At 60.6% G+C, this 20442-nt stretch overlaps 3 protein-coding genes across 5 annotated transcripts; 1 reads left to right on the top strand and 2 right to left on the bottom strand.

Annotated features, from left to right (window-relative positions):
* The first annotated feature begins 51 nt into the window (after positions 1 to 51).
* On the top strand, positions 52 to 1616 carry LOC116994377. The gene is made up of 2 exons (XM_033056037.2): positions 52 to 271; positions 376 to 1616. The coding sequence occupies exons 1-2, from the start codon at positions 212 to 214 to the stop codon at positions 1237 to 1239; spliced, it is 924 nt and encodes a 307-aa protein (XP_032911928.1). The 5' UTR covers positions 52 to 211; the 3' UTR covers positions 1240 to 1616.
* A 945-nt stretch (positions 1617 to 2561) lies between these two features.
* SCARA3 (scavenger receptor class A member 3) lies at positions 2562 to 9475 on the bottom strand. The gene is made up of 6 exons (XM_033054486.1): positions 9243 to 9475; positions 7113 to 7175; positions 6944 to 7042; positions 5493 to 5591; positions 3849 to 4895; positions 2562 to 2992 (listed from the first exon to the last, which is right to left on the bottom strand). Exons 1-6 carry the CDS (start codon positions 9247 to 9249, stop codon positions 2562 to 2564), a joined length of 1746 nt encoding a protein of 581 aa, XP_032910377.1. The 5' UTR covers positions 9250 to 9475.
* Positions 9476 to 10812: 1337 nt separating this feature from the next.
* On the bottom strand, positions 10813 to 15942 carry LOC116994532. 3 transcript variants are annotated; one of them, XM_033056318.1, is made up of 2 exons: positions 15247 to 15942; positions 10813 to 14853 (listed from the first exon to the last, which is right to left on the bottom strand). In XM_033056318.1, exons 1-2 carry the CDS (start codon positions 15541 to 15543, stop codon positions 11764 to 11766), a joined length of 3387 nt encoding a protein of 1128 aa, XP_032912209.1. In that variant the 5' UTR covers positions 15544 to 15942; the 3' UTR covers positions 10813 to 11763. The 3 variants fall into 3 exon arrangements, with proteins under 3 accessions (XP_032912209.1, XP_032912210.1, XP_032912207.1); XM_033056319.1 differs by having other exon boundaries at positions 15370 to 15942; XM_033056316.1 differs by having other exon boundaries at positions 10813 to 15465; positions 15581 to 15942.
* Between the last annotated feature and the right edge of the window lie 4500 nt (positions 15943 to 20442).

The following is a 20442-nucleotide window of genomic DNA, read 5'->3' as shown; positions in this document are numbered from 1 at the left end:
GGGGTTGAGAGTTCTGGGATCGTTTCCCTTTGGAATTGTGCAGAATTCCCAATGTTCTGTGGAATGGGGTGGGGGAATCCCTGGAGCGGGAGGGATTTGGGAAAAACCAGGAAGAGCTCCCGGGCTCGGCGGAAATCTGGGAATATCCCAGGGGAAAGGCGCCATTCCCAGCGATCCCAGCCTGGATTCCTGCTGTTCCCACATCCCAGGAATGGGAATGGGATCAGGAATAGGATTGGGAATGGGAGCCAGGAGCTCTCCAGGATCCATGGGAATCCTGGAATTCCCACTGTTTTGGCATCCCAGAGATTGGGAATGGGAGCAGGAATGGGAGTGGGAATGGGATCAGAAATAGGATTGAGAATGGGATCCAAGGGAATCCTGGAATTCCCACTGTTTATGTATCCTAGGAATGGGAATGGGAGCAGCAATGGGATCAGGAATAGGAATGGGATCCAGGAGCTCTCCAGGAACCATGGGAGTCCTGGAATTCTCACTGTTCTGGCATCCCAGGGCTCAGGAATGGGATCAGGAGTGGGATTGGGATCAGGATTGGGATCCAGGAGCTCTCCCGGATCCCTGGGAAGAGGAGGCGGCTCCAGACCTTGGGATGGCTCCGATTTTTGGGATGTGGGAAAGGGGAAGTGGTGGGAAAACGCGGCCAGTTCCTGGTGGGAATGTGGGAATGTTGGGAATGGGGTTTGTGGGAATATGTGGGAATATTTGGGAATGTGTGCTCCATCAATGGCTCCATCCCAGAGCCTTTCCCAGAATTCCCAGAGCCTTTTCCTACGGCTCTACCCTGGAATGTTTGGGGTGTCCATGGCCCCATTCCCAAAGATCCAGAAGATTTTGGGGTCCCCACCCAGGCCTGGGGATAATTTTGGGGTGTCCAGCCCCAAATCCCGGTGGGATCATCCCTGCGATGAGTTCCCACTCTCAACCACCCCCAAAAAATTCCCCCCAGATTCCCAAAATCCCATCGGGATGATCCCAGCCCATCCCTGCGATGAGTTCCCGGTCTCAGCCCCCAAAATTCCCCCAAATCCTCCCCTAAATCCCCTCGGGATTATCCCAACTCTTCCTGGGGATTCCAGCAATGAATTCCCGGTCTCCGCCTCCCCAAATGCCCCCAAAATTCCCAAATCCCACCAGGATGATCCCAGCCCTTCCTGGGGCTCAGCCTTCCCCAATTCTCCAAAATTCCCCCCCCCAAAATTTCCCAAATCCTTGCCATGAATTCCCGGTCTCCGTGCCCCCAGATCCCCCCCAAATCCCATCGGGATGATCCCAACCCCTCCCTGCAATGAATTCCCGGTCTCAGTCTCCCAAAATCCCCCCGAATTCCCCCCGGCCGCCCCCGCGCTGTTTTTCCAGCGGCCGCTCCCAGCCCGCGGCCGAAATTTGGGATCAAAACAGGAAACGGCGCTGCCAACACCAATAAAGGGCCGGGCACGGAATTCCCGGGATGGGGCCGGGAAGGGGGCGCGGGACCCCCCCAGAGCCGGGATTTGGGATCCAGGTTCGGCTCCTTCCCTTTGGAATTCCCGGATTTGGGAAGCCGGGGCTCGGAGCGCTCCCAGTTCCCGCTGGGCATTCCGGGTATTCCCAGTTCAGGAGGCTCCAGGGTCCTTTATTGAGCGGCGACACCGCGGGGACACCCCAAGGGCCAGCCCAGCCGGGACCCCCCGGCCCGCGGGGACCCCCCGAATAATTCCCAAATCGGTTCCCAAGGAATTCCCGGGAGCGGGGACCGGCCCCGGGCCCGAACTGGGAGGGACTGGGGACAGCGCGGGGACAGCGGGGCGGAACCGGGGCAGCTGCGGTGGCGCCGGGGGCCCTGTCCCTGCCCCGGGGATGGCTCTGGGGTCCCCTGTCCCCAATCCCTGTGCCAGTTCCTGTCCCCCTGTTCCTCTCCAGGAGGTGGCACTGCTGTCCTTGTCCCCAGTCCCTGTCCCCGTCGCTGTCCAGGAGGTGGCACTGCTGTCCCTGTCCCTTATCCCTGTCCCCAGTCCTGTCCCTGGTCCCTGTCGCTGTCCCTTGTCCCCCGTCCCCGTCCCTCTCCCTGGTCCCCAGTCCTGTTGCTGTCCCTTATCCCTTGTCCCCTGTCGCTGTCCCGGTCCTTGTCCCCTCTCCCTTATCCTTGTCCCCGTCCCTGTCCCTGGTCCCCAGTCCTGTCCCCTGTCACTGTCCCTTGTCCCCTGTCGCTGTAACTATCCCCTGTCCCCGTTACTGTCCCTGTCTGCTGTCGCTGTCCCCTGTCCCTGGTCCCCATTCCTGTCCCCTTTCCCTGTCGCTGTCCCCGTCGCTGTCCCTGTCTGCTGTCGCTGTCCCTTGTCTCCTGTCGCTGTTACTGTCACTATCCCCTGTCCCCTGTCGCTGTCCCCAGTCCTGTCCCTGTCCCCTGTCACTGTCCTCTATCCCTTATCCCTGTTCCCTGTCGCTGTCCCTTGTCCCAGTCCCTGTCCCCGTCACGGTCCCCTGTCACTGTCCCCTGTCGCTGTCCCCTGTCGCTGTCCCCCGTCACTGTCCCCTGTCGCTGTCCCCAGTCTCTGTCCCCGTCACGGTCCCGGCGGTCCGGGCGGTCCCGGCAGCCCCGGGGGTCCCCTGGGCCCGGGCTCCCCCTTTGTCCCCGGTGTCCCCGGTGTCCCCTGGCTCCCGGGGCTCCCGGCCATTCCCGGCTCCCCGCGCGCTCCGGCCGGGCCCGGCCGCCCCGCGGCTCCGGGAGCTCCGGGAATTCCGGGATCGCCCTTGGAGCCGCGCGGGCCCGGGATGCCCAAACTGCCCTTGGAGCCCTTGGGGCCGGGAAAGCCGCGGGATCCCGGCGGGCCCCGCTCCCCGCCCGGCCCCGCCGCTCCCGGCGAGCCCGGAGATCCCGGCGATCCCGGCGGTCCCAAATTCCCAAGGTCGCCCTTCTGGCCTGGATCTCCCGGCGCGCCCCTGGATCCGACATCGCCCTTGAGGCCGCGGGGGCCCGGGAGCCCCGGAGCGCCTGGAATGACAGAGGGGATGCAGGGAATGGGGAGGGATCCGGGAATTCCGTCCCGGGAATGGGGAATGATCCCATCATCCCGGGAAAACAGGGAATTCCGTCTACGGAATGAGGGATGATCCCATCCCGGGACACCCAGGAGTTTCATCCCGGAGAAAACCGGGAATCCCAGGAATTCCAGCCAGAGAATGGGGAATGATCCCACCCCGGGAAAACCGGGACTTCCTTCCAGGGAATAGGAAATGATCCCATTATCCTGGGAACACCGGGAATTCCGTCCAGGGAAAACCGGGAACTTCAGCCAGGGAATGGGGAATGATCCCATCATCCTGGGAAAGCCGGGAATTCCGTCCAGAGAATGGGGAATGATCCCATCATCCTGGGAAAATCGGGAATTCCGTCCAGGGAATGGGGAATGATTCCATCCCAGGACAATCGGGAATTCCATCCAGGGAATGCGGGAATGTTCCGGTCCCGGTAATTCCAGGAATTCCATCCAGGAGGAGTCGCTGGCACCATGCTGGGGGTGACACTGGAGGGAGCTCGGGACATTCCCAAATCCCAAAATCCCACCGCTCATCCAGAGGGGTCACTGCCCTCTGTCCCTGGGATCCGCATCCATAGGATGATCCCGGATCTCAGGGTGGGGTTTGGATCCTCCTCCAGCTGATTTGGGATCAGGATTCCCAAAATCCCCCTGTTCATCCAGGGAAGGGTCACATTCCCTGTGATCCGCATCCACGGGATGATCCCGGAGCCACCCCGACCCCAGCACGGATTCTTTGGCCCCATCTCCACGTCCCTCGGGATCGGGATTCCCAAAATCCCGCCCCATCCCGGGAAAAGCCCCGCTGACCTCGGAGCTGGGAGCCGTTCCGCAGCATCGCCCCGTGCCGCGCGTCCACCGCCCGCAGCTCCTCCACCACCAGCGACAGGTTCCTCACGTCGAATTCCAGCCGCGCTCCCAGCATCCCGGAGCGCTCCCGCAGCTCCTCCGTGGCCTCCTGGAGCATCCCGAGGGATCTCTTGAGCTCCCGCAGCTCCTCGGCCTGCCCGCGGAATTCCCGGGCCCAGGAGGAGCGCACGACCTCCAGGAAGTGCAGCATGCCCTGCACGTGCCCGTCCGTGGCCTTCACGTTGGCCAGGATGCTCCGGGTTTCCAGCTGCAGCGATTCCAGGCGCGATCCCAGCTCCTGGAGCCGCTCCTCGGTTCGGTTCCGCGCGTGGCCGCGGCGGTGCCGCAGGTCCTGCGCGCTCTCCTGCTGCTCGTCCAGCTGCGAGGAGATGTTGTCCAGCTGCAGCTGCAGCCCCAGCAGCTGCAGCGCCAGCTCCTGCATCCCCTCGGAATTCCGGGATGCTTCCCGAAGCGCCGAGCCCAGCCCGGCCTGCAGGCTCCGCAGCAGCTCGGAGCTCCGGGACGAAGCGGAGCGGAGCATCCCGAAAATCCGCGTCGTGTTCTGCCACTCGGTCACCAGCCTGTGCAGCGCCAGCGTCCCCTCGTCCGCCTGCCCCTGGAGCGCGCGGAGCCGCTGGGAATTCTGCTCCAGGCTGGAATTCAGCCGCTCCGCCGCCTCCTCCGCCTCCGAGCGCTGCCGGGACAGATCCCGCAGGGAATTCTGCAGGCGGGCCGTGACCCCCTGCCAGCCCCCCGCCTGCTCCCGCAGCCGCTCCAGGCTCCGGCTGACATTCCCGATGGATGCGGAGCAGCTCCGCAGCCCGCCCGAGATGGAGGCGCCGGCGGAGGAGAGGCGGGCGTGGCTCTGGGAAGTTCGCTCCAGGAGGATTTCCTGCGCCTGGAGCATCTCCTGGATCTGCTCCAGCTCCCGCTGCAGCTCCGACAGCTCCCGGCCCAGCGCCGCCGTGTCCCGGCACGCCCAGGAGCCGTTCCCGGAGCTCCTCTCACCTGCTCCGGGAGAGGATCCCGAGTTATCCCATCCCTGTATCCCATCCCTGTATCCCATCCCTGTATCCCATCCCATCCCATCCCATCCATCGAACTGGAGCAGCCCAGGTTTGGGATGCAGCCAGGGACAGGACTGCCCAAATCCTTTGGAATTCCAGGATTTTATGAGCCTGGAGATAGGCACTGGGACAGCCCTGATCCCACCACCCTTCTCACCTGAATCCTTTGGAATTCCAGGATTTTATAACCTTGGAAATGGGCACTGGGACAACTCCAGCCTGACCCCACAGGAGGGCCCTTCCCACCCAAATCCTTCCAGAATTCCAGGATTTTATGACCCTGGAGATGGGCACTGAGACAGCCCTGATCCCACCACCCTTCCCGCCCAAATCCTTCGGAATTCCAGGATTCCATGGTCCTGCAGTCAGGCACTGGGAGAGCTTCTCCAAAGCCCCACCCCACCAACCCCACCCTTGGGATCTGCCAGACATCCCTGCCCAAATCCTGGGAAAAAAAGCAGGGATTTGGCTCGAGGGGAGCCGCAGGAGCTGGAAAAGGGAAGAATCCCTGGGAAATCCTGATCCTGACACTCCTCACCCAATCCCTGGAGATCCTCCTGCAGGGAGAGGAGTTTCCGCTCAAACAAGGTCTGGGATGAGCTGATCTCCTCGGAGATGGAATTCACCTTCCGGAACACTGCCCGGGAATCCGGGAATTCGGGAACTCAGTGAGCTGGGAATGCCGGCTCCACACCGGGGGGATCGGGATGGGCATGCCCAGGAGTTTGGGATTTGTCAGAGCTCCTCCAGGATCCCATCCCTCGGGAATCACCCAGGAGGGGCTGGGATCCAACCTCCTCAGGAATTCCAATCCTTGGGAATTGCCATCCCTGGGAACCCCCTGGGAATCACTGGGATCCAGGCTCCAGGTGATTCCCACGGTGCCCATGGATCCCATTACCCCATTCCTGGGATAATTCCCAAGGTCTCCCAGGTGCTGCCAGAGTTCCCCCCCAGCCCCAATCTTAACCCTGATCCCGACCCAAATCCCAACTACAATCCAAATCCCAATGTTGATCCCAATCTTGATCCCAACCCCAGCCCTGATCCCAGTCCCAACCACAATCCCGACCCTGATCCCAACTCCAGTCCCAACCCCGATACTGACCCCAGCCCAGACCCCAATCCCGATCCCAAGCCTGATCTTGATCCTGTTCCCGTTCCCAACCCCGTTCCCATTCCTGTTCCAGATCCCAATCCTGTCCCCATCCTTGTTCCCATTCCTGTTCCTGATCCCATTACTGTTTCTGTCATCGTTCCTGACCCCGTTCCCATTCCTGTTCCTGATACTGTTCCTGTTCTCGTCACCGTTCCTGACCCTGTTCCTGTTCCTGACCTCGTTCCCATTCCTGTTCCCATTTCTGTTCCCACTCCTGATCCTGGCCCCATTCCCATTCCCAATCCCATTCCCAGCCCTGTCCCTGTTCCCGCTCCCATTCCCATTTCTGTTCCTGTTCCCGTTCCGGTTCCCGTTCTCATCCCCATTCCCATTCCCATTCCCATTCCCACTCCTGACCCCATCCCCATTCCCCTTCCCATTTGTTCCCATTCCTGTTCCCACTGTTCCCATTATTCCTGCTGTTCCCGCTGTTCCCATTTGTGTTCCTGCTGTTGCCGTTATTCCTGCTGTTCCCGCTGTTCCCACTGTTCCCGTTATTCCCACAGTTCCCATTCTCATTTCTGTTCCCATTCTTGTTCCCATTATTCCTGTTGTTCCCGCTGTTCCCATTCCCATTTCCGTTCCCATTCCTGTTCCCATTATTCCCTCTGCCATTCCCGCTGCCATTCCCGCTGTCATTCCTATTGTCATTCCCATTGCCATTCCCGTTGCCATTCCCGCTACCATTCCCATTGCCGTTATTCCCGTTACTCATTCCCATTATTCCCATTACTCATTCCTGTTATTCATTCCCGTTGTTATTCCCATTGTTCCCGTTACTCATTCCCGTTGTTATTCCCGTTGTCATTCCCGTTGTTCCCGGCTCTCACCGAGCGCTCCCAGCAGGCTGACGGCGAGCAGCAGGGTCCCGGCCAGCCCGAACAGGCCCCGCACGGCCGCTCCCAGCCGCGCCTCCCGGACACAGCGCCCTGAAACTGCCGGCACTCGGGATCCGGCCCTTCCCAAAATCCCCCACATCCCAAAATTCCCGCTGCTCACCGCCCACCCTGGAGCCAAAGGGCGGCATCTGCTCCTCCTGCTCCTCCTCGGCTGCCTCGGGCGCTGGAAGCCAAGAGAGCGGGATCAGAGAGACCAGATCCCATTCCAGGGGATCCCTGAGAGCCCAAATCCCATCCTGAGGGTCCCTAAGAGCCAGGATCCCATCCCAAAGATCCCAGAGAGACAGGATCCCATCCTGAGGATTCCTAAGAGCCAGGATCCCATCCCAAAGATCCCAGAGAGCCAGGATCCCGTTCTGAGGATTCCTGAGAGCCGGGATCCCATTCCAAATATCCCAGAGAGCCAGGATCCCATTCTGAGGATTTCTGAGAGCCGGGATCCCATCCCAGGGGTTCCCTGAGATCCCAACCCAAATCTCGAGGATCTCTGAGCTTCCAGATCCCATCCCAAGGATCCTTGAGAGCCCAGATCCTTCCAGGGGATCCCTGAGATTGTGGATCCCATCCTGAGGATCTCTGAGCTTACAGATCCCATTTCAGGTATTCCCTGAGATCACACATCCTATCCCAGGGGTTCACACAATCCTGAAGCACCTGGATCCCATTCTGAGGATCCCTGAGTTCCCAGATCCCATTCCAAAGGGTTCCCCAGGGTCCCTGAGTTCCCAGATCTGGTCCCGAGGATCCCTGAGATCCCAAATCCCATCCTCAGGATCCCTGAGCTCCCAGATCCCATTCCCAGGAACCCCTGAGATCTCAGATCCCATCCCAAGGATCACTGAGATCCCAAATCCCTTCCTGAAGATCCCTGAGAGCCAGGATCCCATTCCAGGGGATCCCTGAGAGCCCAGATCCCATTCCAAGGACCCCTGGGCACCCCCCAGCCCAGCATTCCCAAGGAAAAGCCGGGAATCCATCTGGGATCCGCCACTGGCAAATCCCGTGGGAACACATCCAGGATCCAGCGGGAATCCTGGCACCTCAAGGGGCGGAATTTGGGGAATTTTGGGATTTGGGAGGAGATGGAGGTGGGGAGCGGCTCCCAGGATTCCCAACCTTAAAAATCGTGGGAGCAAAGGAAAAATTCCTGGTGCCTCTCCCTGGGTCAGGGTGGGAAATTTGGGATGTCCAGGGATGGCTCCCAGATCCCAAGGAATTCCCATCCATAAAACCCTGGTATGTCTCTTCTCACGCTTCCCAAATTTTCCAGGGCTCCCCAACCCCTCATTCCCAAAATCCCAGAGCTCAGTATTCCCAAAATCCCAGAGCACAGCACTCCCAAAATCCCAGAGCTCAGCATTCTCAAAATCCCAAAGCTCAGCATTCCCACCACGCTCCCCTGGAACTGTCCCAAATTTTTTTTTTTTTGGGGGGGGGCACAAATTTCTCCCTTCCTGCTTATCCCGAGGTTTTTCATCCTTATGGGATTCATCCAGCTGGGATTTTGGGATTTTTGGTATCCCAGGGTGGGATTTTGGGATCTCCCCTCCACCATGGATTTTTGGGATTCTTCCCGGGTGGGTTTTTGGGATTCTCTCCGGTAGGATTTTAGGATTCTTCCAGGTGCGATTTTGGGATTCGTCTGGATGGGTTATTGGGATTCCCCGGGTGGGATTTTGGGATTTCTCCAGGTGGGTTTTTGGAATCTCCCCCTCCCCCTTCCCCCCAAGGATTTTTGGGATTCCTCTGAGTGGTTTTGGGATTCCCCCCAGATGGGTTTTGGGATTCTCAGGTGGGGTTTCAGGATTCTACAGGGTGGGTGTTTGGAATCTCCCCCTCTCCGTGGATTTTTAGGATATCCCGGGTGGGTTTTGGGATTCTCCCAGGTGAATTTCTGGGTTCCCCTCCGAGTGGGTTTTTGGGATCTTCCCAGGTCAGATTTCAGGATTTTCCCAGGTGGGTTTTGGAATTCCTCCGAGTGTTTTTTGGGATTCTCCCCTGTGGGTTTTTGGGATCCCCTCCGAATGGGTTTGTGGGATTCCCGAGTGGGATTTTGGGGTTCCCTAGTGGGATTTTGGGATTCCCGAGTGGAATTTGGGATTCCCGAGTGGGATTTTGGGATTCCCGAGTGGGATTTGGGATTCCCTAGTGGGATTTTGGGATTCCCTATGGGATTTTGGGATTCCCGAGTCGGATTTGAGGTTCCCGCCCCCCGGGTTGTGGCTCTCACCTCTCATCGCCCCCAGGCCGGGCCTCAGCGCCCCAATTCCCGCATCCGCCCGGCGCTTCCTCCTCCCGCGCCCCCAGACCCGCCGGGAGCGCCCGCAATTCCCGGCAGGAGCCCGCAATTCCCGGCAGGAGTCCGCAATTCCCGGCAGGACCGTGCGGGACCCGCGCGGAAAAGCGGGAAGCGCGCGGGGCTGGACAGCGGCCACCGAAAACCGGGATTTGGGATCGCGGCTGGAAAAGGAGCGGCGGAGCCCGAGCCCGCCCCCGAGGAGGGGAAAGGGGCGGGAATAGGGAACGGGGAATCGGGAATGGGGTCCGGGAGTGGGGAACGGGAATAGGGAACGGGGAATGGGATTGGGGTCCGGGAGTGGGGAACGGGGAACGGGGAATGGGGTCCGGGAATGGGGAATGGGATCGGGAAATAGGGAATAGGGAATACGGAATAGGAAATGGGGTCCAGAAATGGGATGGGGGTCCCGGGCTAGGAGAGGGGATTGGCTCCAGGAAAATGGGATTTGGGGGGCTAGGATTGGGATAGGGGAGTCGGGATGTGGATTTGGGGTGGGAATAGGGGATGAGATCTGATCCCTGGATTTGGGACAGGGAAATGGGATTTGGGATCTGATCTCTGAATTTGGGGCAGGAATGGGTTTGGGATCAGATCCTGGATTTGGGGTGGGAATAGGGGATGAGTTTGGGATCTGATCCCAGGATTTGGGGCAGGGGCTGGGAAATGGGCCTGGGCATGCTGGGAGTGGCCCCTGGATTTGGGATTTGGAGCTGGGGATCCCATATGGAGAAATGGGGTCTGGGATGTGATTCCTGGGCCTGGGACAGGGATCTGGGTTTGGATCTGGGATCCTGGGAATGGTTCTGGGATCAGGGATCAGGGTCCAGGTCCCTCCTGGATGCCAGGACGGTTCCGTTCCCTGTTTCTGGCTGGAGCGGTGACCCCAGCTCAGGGATGGGATTCCCACGGGATCGGGAACATCCCGAGGTCCCTCAGACCCCCCCTGACCCCTCAGGGAATTCAGAAATCCCGGGAATGTGAAGGGGCAAAGCCCCCCTTGGGCTGTGCCCTCAGCTCATCCCATTCCCAGATTTTGGGGCATCCCAGGATGTTCCTCCCCATCACCCCCATCCCTGAGAATTCCCAGCTCCTGGAGCTGACCCTGAGGTGTCCAAGGCTCAGACTGATCCCAGATTCCCAGGACTGATCCCTCAGGGCTCCTTGGTTATTCCAGAATTCCCGGGTTTAAGGATCACAGGGGAACAACGGGAAAGGAGGAGCCGGAATTTTGGGAAGGAGCCTCGGGAAAAGCCCCTGGAAAGCACAAACTGGGGTTCAACCAACCAAAATTCCCTAGATCTGGGGGAGGATTCCCTGGAAACTCTCCCTGGAATGTGAGGAGGAGGAAGGACCTTGGAGCTGTGGAGAGTTCCTGGTTATCTCCCTGCTCCCAGCCCAGAGAACTCCCGTTATCTCCCCGTTATCTCCTGCTCCCAGCCCGCAGGAGCTCCAAGGATTTAACCCCATCCTGGCCAGGGGAAAAGCAGAAAAAACTCAGGGCTGCAGTTCAAACTCGGTTTAATGAAGAGAACAAGAGGTAGAACAAGAGGGGAAACAACATTCCCGAGAAAACATCCCCGGGAAAACATTCCCAGAAAACATTCCAGAGAAAACATTCCAGAGAAAACATCCTAGAGAAAATATTCCAGGACATTGGGAAGTGCTCCTGGGCTCTGGGATTGGGAATGTTTTTTTTCCCCAGTGCTCCCAGGGAAAAGCCCAGCCCAGTTCAAACCAGTTGGAGCTGGGAGATTTCCCTGCCTGGGCCCAGCCAGTGGAGCAGGAGCTTGAGCCAGGCTTAGTCCAGCCTAAAAGCTCTCCCAGGCCTAAATGCGCCCTAGTCCTGACTTAAAACTTCATCAGTTCTAAAAGGTCCTAAATCCTACCTAAAACTTGTCCTAATCCCCCCTAAAACCTCCCCCAGTCCCGCCTAAAGCCCCTCAGCTCGGCCTAAGAGCTTGACCAGTTCTAAAAGCTCCTCAATGCAGCCTAAAAGCACTCTCAGTCCTAAAACCTTGCTCAGTCCCACCTAAAAGCTCTCCCAGGCCTAAAAGTCTCTCAGTCCTGACTTAAATCTTCACCAGATCAAAAAGGTGCCAAATTCTGCCTAAAATCCCCCCCACCCCAGTCCTGTTTAAAAGAACCCCAGTCCTGCTTAAAAGAACCCCAGTTCTGCTTAAAAGAACCCCAGTCCTGCTTAAAAGAAGCATAAAAGAAGCCTAAAAGTTCTCCCAGGCCTAAAACTCTGCTCAGTCCTGCCCAAAAGCCACCCAGCCCCACCTAAAAGCTGCTCAGTCCCGCCTAGAAGCTTCACCAGGCCTAAAAGCTCTCCCAGTCCAGCTTAAAACCTCTCCCAGCTAAGCCTAAAACCCCTCCCAGCCCCACCTAAACCTCTCCCAGCCTAAACCCACCCCAAGTCCCACCTAAATCCTGCAGTGGGGGTTTGCATCCCTCAGCCCTGGTAACCGGGGAGCTGCGATATCCCGAAATCCTGGTACCCCGAGCCCATATCCAGAGGCCCCTGCCTGCGGATCTGGTAAATCTTGATCCTGCCCTCCGGCGTGTTCCAGTCCTGGAGCCAGCGGATGGTGCACGGGTTCCTGGCGTACTCCGAGCCCGGGTCCGGCACGCCCCAATTCCGGCACCCCAGTATCCAGGTGCCGGGCTGGGCCGGAGAAGCCCAGAGGGTGCCCATGACGGGATTGCGGGGCCGCGGCCGCAGCCGCATGGCGCGCAGCCGGGCCTGCTCGTTCTCCCCGATCCCGTGGGGCGGCTGCTCCGGCCATTCCCAGCACACCTCCAGCGGCAGCTCGGGGATGTAGAGCAGCGGCTCCAGCTCCCCCTCTTTGACCCACTGGGACCTGCTGGCGGCCAGGATCAGCGGCAGCGCCTCGGCCCAGCCCTGCCTGGCCACCTGCGCCGCCCTGAACACGCCCGCCGCCGCCAAATGCGGCTCCGAGTGCTCCAGGCGGCTCCAGAACGCCCGGAGCGGTGGCTCCTGCAGGGAATGCCACACCCAGGCGGGCGCTGGTGCCAGCACGACGCTCTGCACCTTCCCGAAACGCCCGAAAACTTTATGGAGCAGCGTTTGGGTCAGCTCCGCCTCGGAGCACTGGCGCAGCGGGAAGGCGTCGAGCCAGCCCGAGAGCGCGTCCTGAGCCACCAGCAGCGCCTGGAAGCCCTCGGGAGTGCTGGGAAGGGCCTGGGAGAGGCTGAGCCGCAGGCGGGACCAGGGGCCCTCTGCCCGCTGCGGGGCCTCGGCGTCGCTCTCGGGGTCGGGGTTCTGCACCCAGCGGGTCACGTCCTCCTGGTTGTTTCCGTAGAATTCCTCTTCCCTCATCCTGGCCAGGGTGCTCTCCACGTCCTCGTGCTCGCGGTGGCACTGGGCCACCACTTCCTGCGTCTCATACTGGGATGGTTTCCACATTATCCAGCTGCTCCTGGTGATCGCGGGCAAGATCCTGACCGAGCTGCTCACGTCCTCGATCCGCTCCCTCTCCAGCGGATCCGCGTCCGTTCCCACCTCGCGGATGCTGAGCATTCCCGGGAAGGCTCGGAGCCAGCGCAGCACGATGGGCCAGGCGTCCCCGGCGGCGTTCCAGCCCTGCTCCAGCTGTTCCAGCCGCGCCACCAGCCCCGGGCAGTTGCAATAGAGGAACAGCGGGGAGCGGCTCCCATGCTGCTCCAGGAGCTCCCGCAGCGCCTCCAGCTCCACCTTGGGCACCGAGCTCTTCCCGGACACCGCTGTCATCCGCCGGCCTTGCAGGTTGGCCAGGCCGAAGCCGATGGAGGTGGCCTGGTGCGTTACCTTCTCCACGGCCAGGAACCACACGTTGGCTCTGGGGAAGCCGTCAGGCAAATCCCTGAGCGGCGGGGCCAGCCCGATCGTGATCCTTTGGGATTCCCGCAGCACCGGGCCCGCGGGGGCCACGAGCAGTGTCCACTCCTCCTGCCACCGGCAGCCGCCGGTGTCCAATCCCCGCAGTAGGAAATTCCCATTGGGATTCTGGATGATGATGGGAGCTGGCCCCGTGAAGGCCTGGAATTCCTGGACAGCCCTGACGGCCGCCTGGCACCACGCGTCCTGCAGGGACACATCCTTGCCTCTGAGCTTGTGGGAGCAGTACCACACTGGGAGCAGCATTCCCGCTTTTTCCTGCAGCAGCGCCGCTCCCGCCGTCTCCGCGTGCACGGAGATCCGGATCACGAAAGGCCGGGATTTCACTGGGAAGCCCAGGACGGGAGCATCCTCCAGAGCCTTTCTCAGCCGCTGCAGCTGCTGCCTCTGCTCCTGCCCCCATTTCCATTGCCGGTTCCCCTGCCCCACCAGGCGCTGCAGCGGCAGCTTCAGCTCGCAGAGGTCGGGAATGAAATTCTTGCAGGCGTTGAACTTCTCGAGGATGGAGTGGAGCCTGGCGGGATCCCAGGGGCCGGGAGCGTCCAGATCCGCGCAGATCTCCTCCACCTTTTCCCCGGAAATGCAGTACCCCTCGGCTCCGATGGTGATTCCCAGGTAATTCACCGTGCTCTGCACCAGCTGCGCCTTGTCCGGGTTGGCTTTGAAGCCGGTGCTTCGGATCAGCTCCAGCACCAGGCGGGTGCGGCGCTCGGCCTGCTCACGGCTCTTCCCGGTGATCAGGATGTCGTCGTAAATGTGGAAAACACCGGGAGTGGCTCCGGGCTCCAGCTGGGCCAGCATGGCGGCCACGCGGCGGTGCAGGATGGAGTTGGTGCCGTGGAACGTGGGCGGCAGCCGCGTGAACACGAACTGCTGGCCCCGGAAGGTGAAGGCGAAGCGGCCCCAGCAGCTCTTGGCCAAGGGGATGGCGAGGCAGGCGCTGGATAAATCCAGCACGGAGAAGAAGCAGCTGCGGTGGCTGATGGATGCCAGGATCGCCTCCCGGCGCGGCCGCTCTGGGGGCCCCACGGGGGTGGCGGCGTTGAGCTCCGAGCACTTCAGGGAGAGGCGCCAGCCGCGCCCTTTGGGCTTCCGGATGAGAGTCCAGGGATTGTTGGAGTTGGAGGTGCGCTTCTTCACGATCCCCTGCTCCAGGTATTCCTGCAGCAGCCTCTCCATCAGCCTCTCCTTGTGCCTGGACTGTGGGCGCTCCCTCTGGAAGGGCACTGGGCCCCCGTCCAGCAGCTCCTCCTGGCTCAGCCGCCCGCAATCCAGGTGGGAGCGCGCCCACACATCCGAGATTCCCTCTGCCAGCGCCCTGGCGTGCGGGCTCAGCTGCAGGTACGCGATCACAATGGGCTGCTCCAAGTCCGAGCCCGAGTCCGAGCCCGAGTCTGAGTCCAAGTCCAAGTCTGAGCCCGAGCCCGAGTCTGAGTCCCTGCTCTCAGCATTCCCGTCGACCCTCAGCATTCCCACGAAGCTCCCATAAATCCCGGCGGGAATCCCGGCATCCTGGCTGGCTCCAGAGCCCAGCTCCTGATGGATTCCTGGCTCCTGATGGATTCCTGGCTCCTGACGGATTCCCGGCTCCTGACGGATTCCCGGCTCTTGATGGATTCCTGATTCCTGACGGATTCCCGGCTCCTGGAAAATTCCAGGTTCCTGACGGATTCCCGGCTCCCAGCGGATTCCCGGCTCCGCGGGGTAGCTGCACGTGGGCGTCCCCGCGATGTGCTGGGCCAGCCCGGCCGCCAGCTCTGCTGTGGATTTCCCTTCCCACTGCTCCATGTTCTCTCCCAACCTGCGCAGCTTTTCCCAGACCCGCTCCCGGGGTTCCACTCCCTGGCTCTGGCCGTGCCTGGCACCATCCCTATCCCAGCTCCGGGAGGAGCCGCTGGATTCTCCCTCCTCACCCTGGCTGCTCCCAGCCTGGAGCGGGGGCTGGGGCTGATCCATCCCTTCCCTGGGCACATTCCCATTCCGGGCTGGCTCATCCCCACAATCCTTCCCGAGGGGCTGGATCCCGCTGGGGTTCACCTTTCCCGGCTGGGCTCCGGCATCCCGGTGGCTCCCCGGTTCTTTCCCATCCACCTGGGCACATCCATGCCCGTCTCCCGCCTCTCCCCCGGTGTTTCTCCCGCTCTCCTCGGCTCCTCGCACCCTGTCCGGGCTCCACGGCCAGGCCCTGCCCCTTCCGAGCTGCCGGTACCGGCCCAGCGAGGAAAACTCCTCCCGATCCATCTGCCGGGGCGAGTCCTGCGGGAAAACCCCGCGATCCATGGATTCGGGAGGATCCCGCCTGCGCCCCTTCCTCCTGGACGGCAAGCAGAACATGGGCCCGAAAAGCAGGAAGCGAACGGGGCAGCCTCACCTGGCCCAAAAATTCCGTCAAAAAGTCCCCAAAGTGTCCCAGAACTTCGGCCGGTCCCAAAAGTGTCGCAGGAATTCTGTGGGTCCCGGGAATTCTCTCGGTGCCAGGGGTGTTCCAGGAGCGGCGTTCCGTGCCCGGGGGGGAAGAGGAAGCTCGGGGGGAGGAGGAGGAGGAGGAGGATGTGATCAGAAACGTGACTTTCACCGAGGAGGAGGAGGAAGGTCGGGGCTTTTTCCGGGGTCACCGAGGTCACGGCCCCGCTCCCGCTGCGGCGATTCCCGGCGGGAATTCCAGGGAATGTCCGCAGGGCTGTCCTGGAGCTGCGGGAGCAGAGGCGGGAGTGAACCCAGCACCAGCCCCCCCCTCCCCATCCCAGCGCTGCACCCCAAATTTTCCCCTCCCCCCGTGGGGCTCTGACCCCCCCAAAGTGGGGCAGCGACCCCCGGCCCCCCCTCATCCACTCCCGGATCCTGGAGGGAAAAGAACACCCGCCAAAGGCTGGGAAAACCTGGCCCGACATGTCCCGGCTTGTCCCGGCATGTCCCAGCACGGCCCGGCACGGACCGACATGGCCGGAATGGTCCCGGCTGAGCGCGACCCGGGAGCGCCCGGCCTGTCCCGATCCTGGGCTGTCCCCCCCGCATTCCTGGGATCCCGAAGTGTCCCGAGTGTCCCCCCCGCATTCCCGGGGTCCCGAAGTGCCTCGAGTGTCCCTCTGCATTCCTGGCGTCCTCTCCCCAAATTCCCGAGGTTTCGCACTTCCCCCAGCTGTCCCGCACAAATTCCTGGGATACCCCCCTGCATTCTCGGGGTCCCCATCCCCACCCCCCGCCATTCCCAGGATCCCGAAGTGCCCCGAGTGTCCCCCCTCATTCCCAGGGTCCCCCCCAATTCCAGGAACCTCCTCCCGCAGCCCCCCGAGTGTCCCGGGGTCCGCAGTCGGGCCGGGGGTCCCCGATCCCGAATCCCGACCCCGACCTCCGATCCCGAATCCCGATCCTGATTTCCGATCCCAATCCCGATCTCCTACTCCGATCCCCGATCCCGAATCCCGACCCCGATCTCCGATCCCGATCTCCGATCCCGATCTCCGATCCCTAATCCCGACCCCGATCTCCGATCCCGATCTCCGATCCCGAATCCCGACTCCGATCTCCGATCCCGATCCCGGATCCCGATCCCGGATCTGCTCCCCCTTCCCCGCGGGCCGGGGGCGGTCCCGGAGCCGCCCCACCCCCCCGGTCCCCCGCCCGTTTCCCCCCACCCCGTTCCCATTGTTCTCCCTCCCGGTTCCTGTTGTTCCCCCGGGAATTCCAGGCTGCCAGCGGGGGGTGTGCCTCAGTTTCCCCCCGGGAATGCTCCAGGGGGGCGGCTCCGGGCAGGAGGGAGAATTTGGGGGGTCCCAGGATGGGGAGGGGGGGGCTGTGCCTCAGTTTCCCCTGGAATTCTGCAGCTCCAGGAGGGAGAAGGAATCTGGGACGGGAATTCGGGGAGTCCCAGGATAGAGAAGGGGGACTGTGCCTCAGTTTCCCCCAGGAATGCGGCAGCTCCAGGAAGGAGCGGGAATTTTGGGGTTCCCAGGATAGGGAGGGGAGATGTTTTGTGCCTCAGTTTCCCCAGGAAGGAGGGGGAATTTGGGGGTCCCATGATCGGGGAGGGAGGTTGTGCCTCAGTTTCCCCCCTGGAATGCGGCGGCTCCAGACAGGAGTGGGAATTCGGGACGGGAATTTCGGGGTTCGCAGGATAAGGAGCGGGCATCGTGCCTCAGTTTCCCCAGGAAGGAGCGGGAATTTGGGACGGGAATTTGGGGGTCCCATGATCGAGAGGTTGTGCCTCAGTTTCCCCCGAAATGCTCCAGCTCCAGGCAGGAGAAGGAATTTGCGACGGGAATTCGGGGGGTGTCCCAGGACTGGACGGAAACCGTGCCTCAGTTTCCCCCCTGGAATTCTGCAGCTCCAGGAAGAAGTGGGAATTTGGGGCGGGAATCTGGGGGCTCCCAGGACTGGGGGGGGGGGGGGCTCTGTGCCTCAGTTTCCCCCCTGGAAAATGGCGGTTCCCGGAAGGAGAAGGAATTTGGGACGGGAATTTGGGGGTTCCCATGATCGGGAGGTTGTGCCTCAGTTTCCCCTGGAATTCTGCAGCTCCAGGAAGGAGAAGGAATTTGGAGCGAGAATTCGGGATGGGAATTTTGGAGGTCCCAAGATGGGGAGGGGAGGTTGTGCCTCAGTTTCCCCAGGAAGGAGCAGGAATTTGGGGCGAGAATTTGGGACGGGAATTTGGGACAGGAATTCGGGGGCTCCCCAGGATGGGGAGGGGGGATATTTTGTGCCTTAGTTTCCCCAGGAAGGGGCGGGAATTTTGAGGGTCCCAGGACTGGGGAGGGGTTCTGTGCCTCAGTTTCCCCCGAGAATGCTGCAGCTCCAGGAAGGAAAATTAATTTGGGACGAGAATTTGGGGGATTCCAGGATTGACGGGGGTTCGTGCCTCAGTTTCCCCAGGAAAGAGAAGGAATTTGGGGCAGGAATTCGGGGATCCCAGAATAGAGGGGGGGGGGGGGGGGGGGCTGTGCCTCAGTTTCCCTTGGAATGCGACAGCTCCAGGAAGGAGCGGGAATTTGGGACGGGAATTTCGGGATTCCCAGGATTAGGAGAGGGGGGATCGTGCCTCAGTTTCCCCAGGAAAGAGAAGGAATTCGGGACGGGAATTTCGGGGTCCCCAGGACGGAGCGGGGCTCCGTGCCTCAGTTTCCCCCGGAACGCTCCAGCTGCAGGCAGGATCGGGAATTGGGGGCGGGAATTTCGGCTGTCCCGAGGGGGTCTCGGGGGGTGCTCCAGCCCCCGCGAACCCCCCCGACCCGGTTCGGGAATTCCGGGGGGGAATTTCGGGATTGTCATTGCGGGGCCGGGCCGGGGGGGGGCGGGGCCGTTCCAGAAAGCTCCGGGAGGGACCGGGAGGGACCGGGAGGGAACGGGAACGGGAACGGGAACGGGAACCGAGCGGGGCGGGTCCGGCCCGTGCGGATAAAGCGGCCCCGAGCGGCCCCGAGCGGCTCCGAGCGGCGGCGGAGCGGGTACGGGACCCAACCCCAAACCCCAAATCCCAAATCCCAAATCCCCAAATCCCAAATCCCTGCGGAATCCTTCCCTCAATCCCTTGCCCCTCTTTTTTTCTCATTTTCCCCATTTTTTTCCTGCTTTTTTACCCCCCTTTTATCTTTTTATTCCTTTTTTTTTTTCTCCTTTCCCTTTTCTCTTTTCCCTTTTCTCTTTTCGCTTTTCCCCCTTTTTTCCCTTTTCTCTTTTCTTTTCCCCTCTCTTTTTTTCCCTTTCCCCTTTTTTCCTTTTTTTCCCCTTTTCCTCTCTTCCCCCCCTTCCATCTTTTCCTTCTTTTCCCTTTTCCGCCCTTTTTTTCCTCTTTTTTTTTTCCCCTTTTCCCTTTCGCTTTTTATTTTTTCCCTTTTTTTCCTTTCCCCTTCCATTATTTTCCCTACTTTTCCCCCCTCTTTTTTTCCCCCTTTCCCCCCGTTTTTTCCCTTTTCCCTTTCCCATCCCCTTTCCCCTTTTTCCCCTTTTTCCCTTTTTCCTTTTCCCCTTTTCCCTTATATTCCTTTCCCCCTCTTGTTTCCCCTCTTTATTCCCTTTCCCCCCTTATTTTTCCTTTTCCCCTTTTTTTCCCTTTTCCCTCTTTTTTCCCCTTTCTTCCCCCTTTCCCCCTTTTCCTTTCCCCCCACTTTTTTTCCTCTTTTCCCCCTTTTTTGGAGTTCCCCCCGGGCGGTTTTTTTTTTGTTTGTTTGTTTATTTGGGTTTTTTTTGGGGGGGGGGGAGGGGATGGATCGGGCGGATGCGGGAATTTCCCACAATTCCCCGCGCCGGGCAGGATGGAGCGGGGCCGAGCCGGGAAATTTGGGATTTGGGGGGAATTATTTGGGATTTGGGGGAAAATTTGGGATTTGGGGGGAGGGAGGGGGCGTGTTTTGGAATTTAGGATATGCGGAGTTATTTGGGATGTTGGATGGAATCATTTGGGATACAGGGGTTTTTTTGGGATTTAGTATGGGGTTTTTAGGATGCAGAGTTTTAGGTTTTTTGGGGGGGGATTTAGGATGGGGTTATTTGGGATTTGGGATGCGGGAGGGGGGTTATTTGGGATTTACGTGGAGTTTTTGGGATGTGGGAAGGGTTTTTTGGGGTGCAGGGGGTGTTATTTGGGATGTGGGATATGGGTTTTTTGGGATTTGGAATGGGCTTTTGGGATTGGGGAGGGTTTAGGGTGTCGGGATGGAGTTTAGGGATTTGGGATGGGGTTTTGGGATTTGGGATGGGTTATTTGGGAATCGGGATGGGATTATTTGTGATTTGGGCTGGGTTTTTGGAATTTGGGCTGGGTTTTTGGGGTGGCTGCAGTGTCACCTGGGGGGGTGGGGGTTGGGTCCGGCCCCCCCCGCGCTGGGCCCGCATTGCACAAGAATTTTGGGAAGGGGGGGGGGTGGGGAATTTGGGAATTGCACAATCCCGGAGAGGGCGGCCGCTCCCACGGGGCGGGGGGGAGGGGAAAAGGGGGGGCTCCTTTTGGGAGGGGGGGGGGTGGATCCTGTGGGTCCGTGATCCTGAGGGGTCCCGATTTTGGGGGGTCCCCGATCCTGGGGGTTCTAATTTTGGGGGTCCCCGATCTTGAGGGGTCCCAATTTTCGGGGATCCTGATCCTGGAGGTCCCTGATCCTGGGGATCCCCGATTTTGAGGGGTCGCGATCCTGGGGGTCCCTGATTCCGGGGGTTCCTCGATTTTGGGGGGTCCCCGATCCTGGGGGGTTCCAATTTTGGGGGGTCCCCGATCTTGACGGATCCCTATTTTCGGGGATCCCC

Source organism: Catharus ustulatus, chromosome 3 (assembly GCF_009819885.2).
Source record: "Catharus ustulatus isolate bCatUst1 chromosome 3, bCatUst1.pri.v2, whole genome shotgun sequence".
NCBI classification, from domain to species: Eukaryota; Metazoa; Chordata; class Aves; order Passeriformes; family Turdidae; genus Catharus; species Catharus ustulatus.
Note: the sequence above shows the minus strand (reverse complement) of the source record. Positions and strands in the feature narration are given on the sequence as shown.

Bases quoted from the DNA above. Each gene is read 5' to 3' on its own strand.
- SCARA3 (XM_033054486.1), bottom strand. The intron at 7,043-7,112 runs GTGAGCAGCGGG...CGGCAGTTTCAG, and splicing joins CTTTGGCTCCAGGGTGGGCG to GGCGCTGTGTCCGGGAGGCG. The intron at 4,896-5,492 runs GTGAGGAGTGTC...CTCCCGGAGCAG, and splicing joins GGAGGATCTCCAGGGATTGG to GTGAGAGGAGCTCCGGGAAC.
- LOC116994377 (XM_033056037.2), top strand. From the start codon at position 212: ATGGGAATGGGATCAGGAATAGGATTGGGAATGGGAGCCAGGAGCTCT. The intron at 272-375 runs GGAATCCTGGAA...ATGGGATCCAAG, and splicing joins GGAGCTCTCCAGGATCCATG to GGAATCCTGGAATTCCCACT.
- LOC116994532 (XM_033056316.1), bottom strand. From the start codon at position 15,450: ATGGATCGGGAGGAGTTTTCCTCGCTGGGCCGGTACCGGCAGCTCGGA.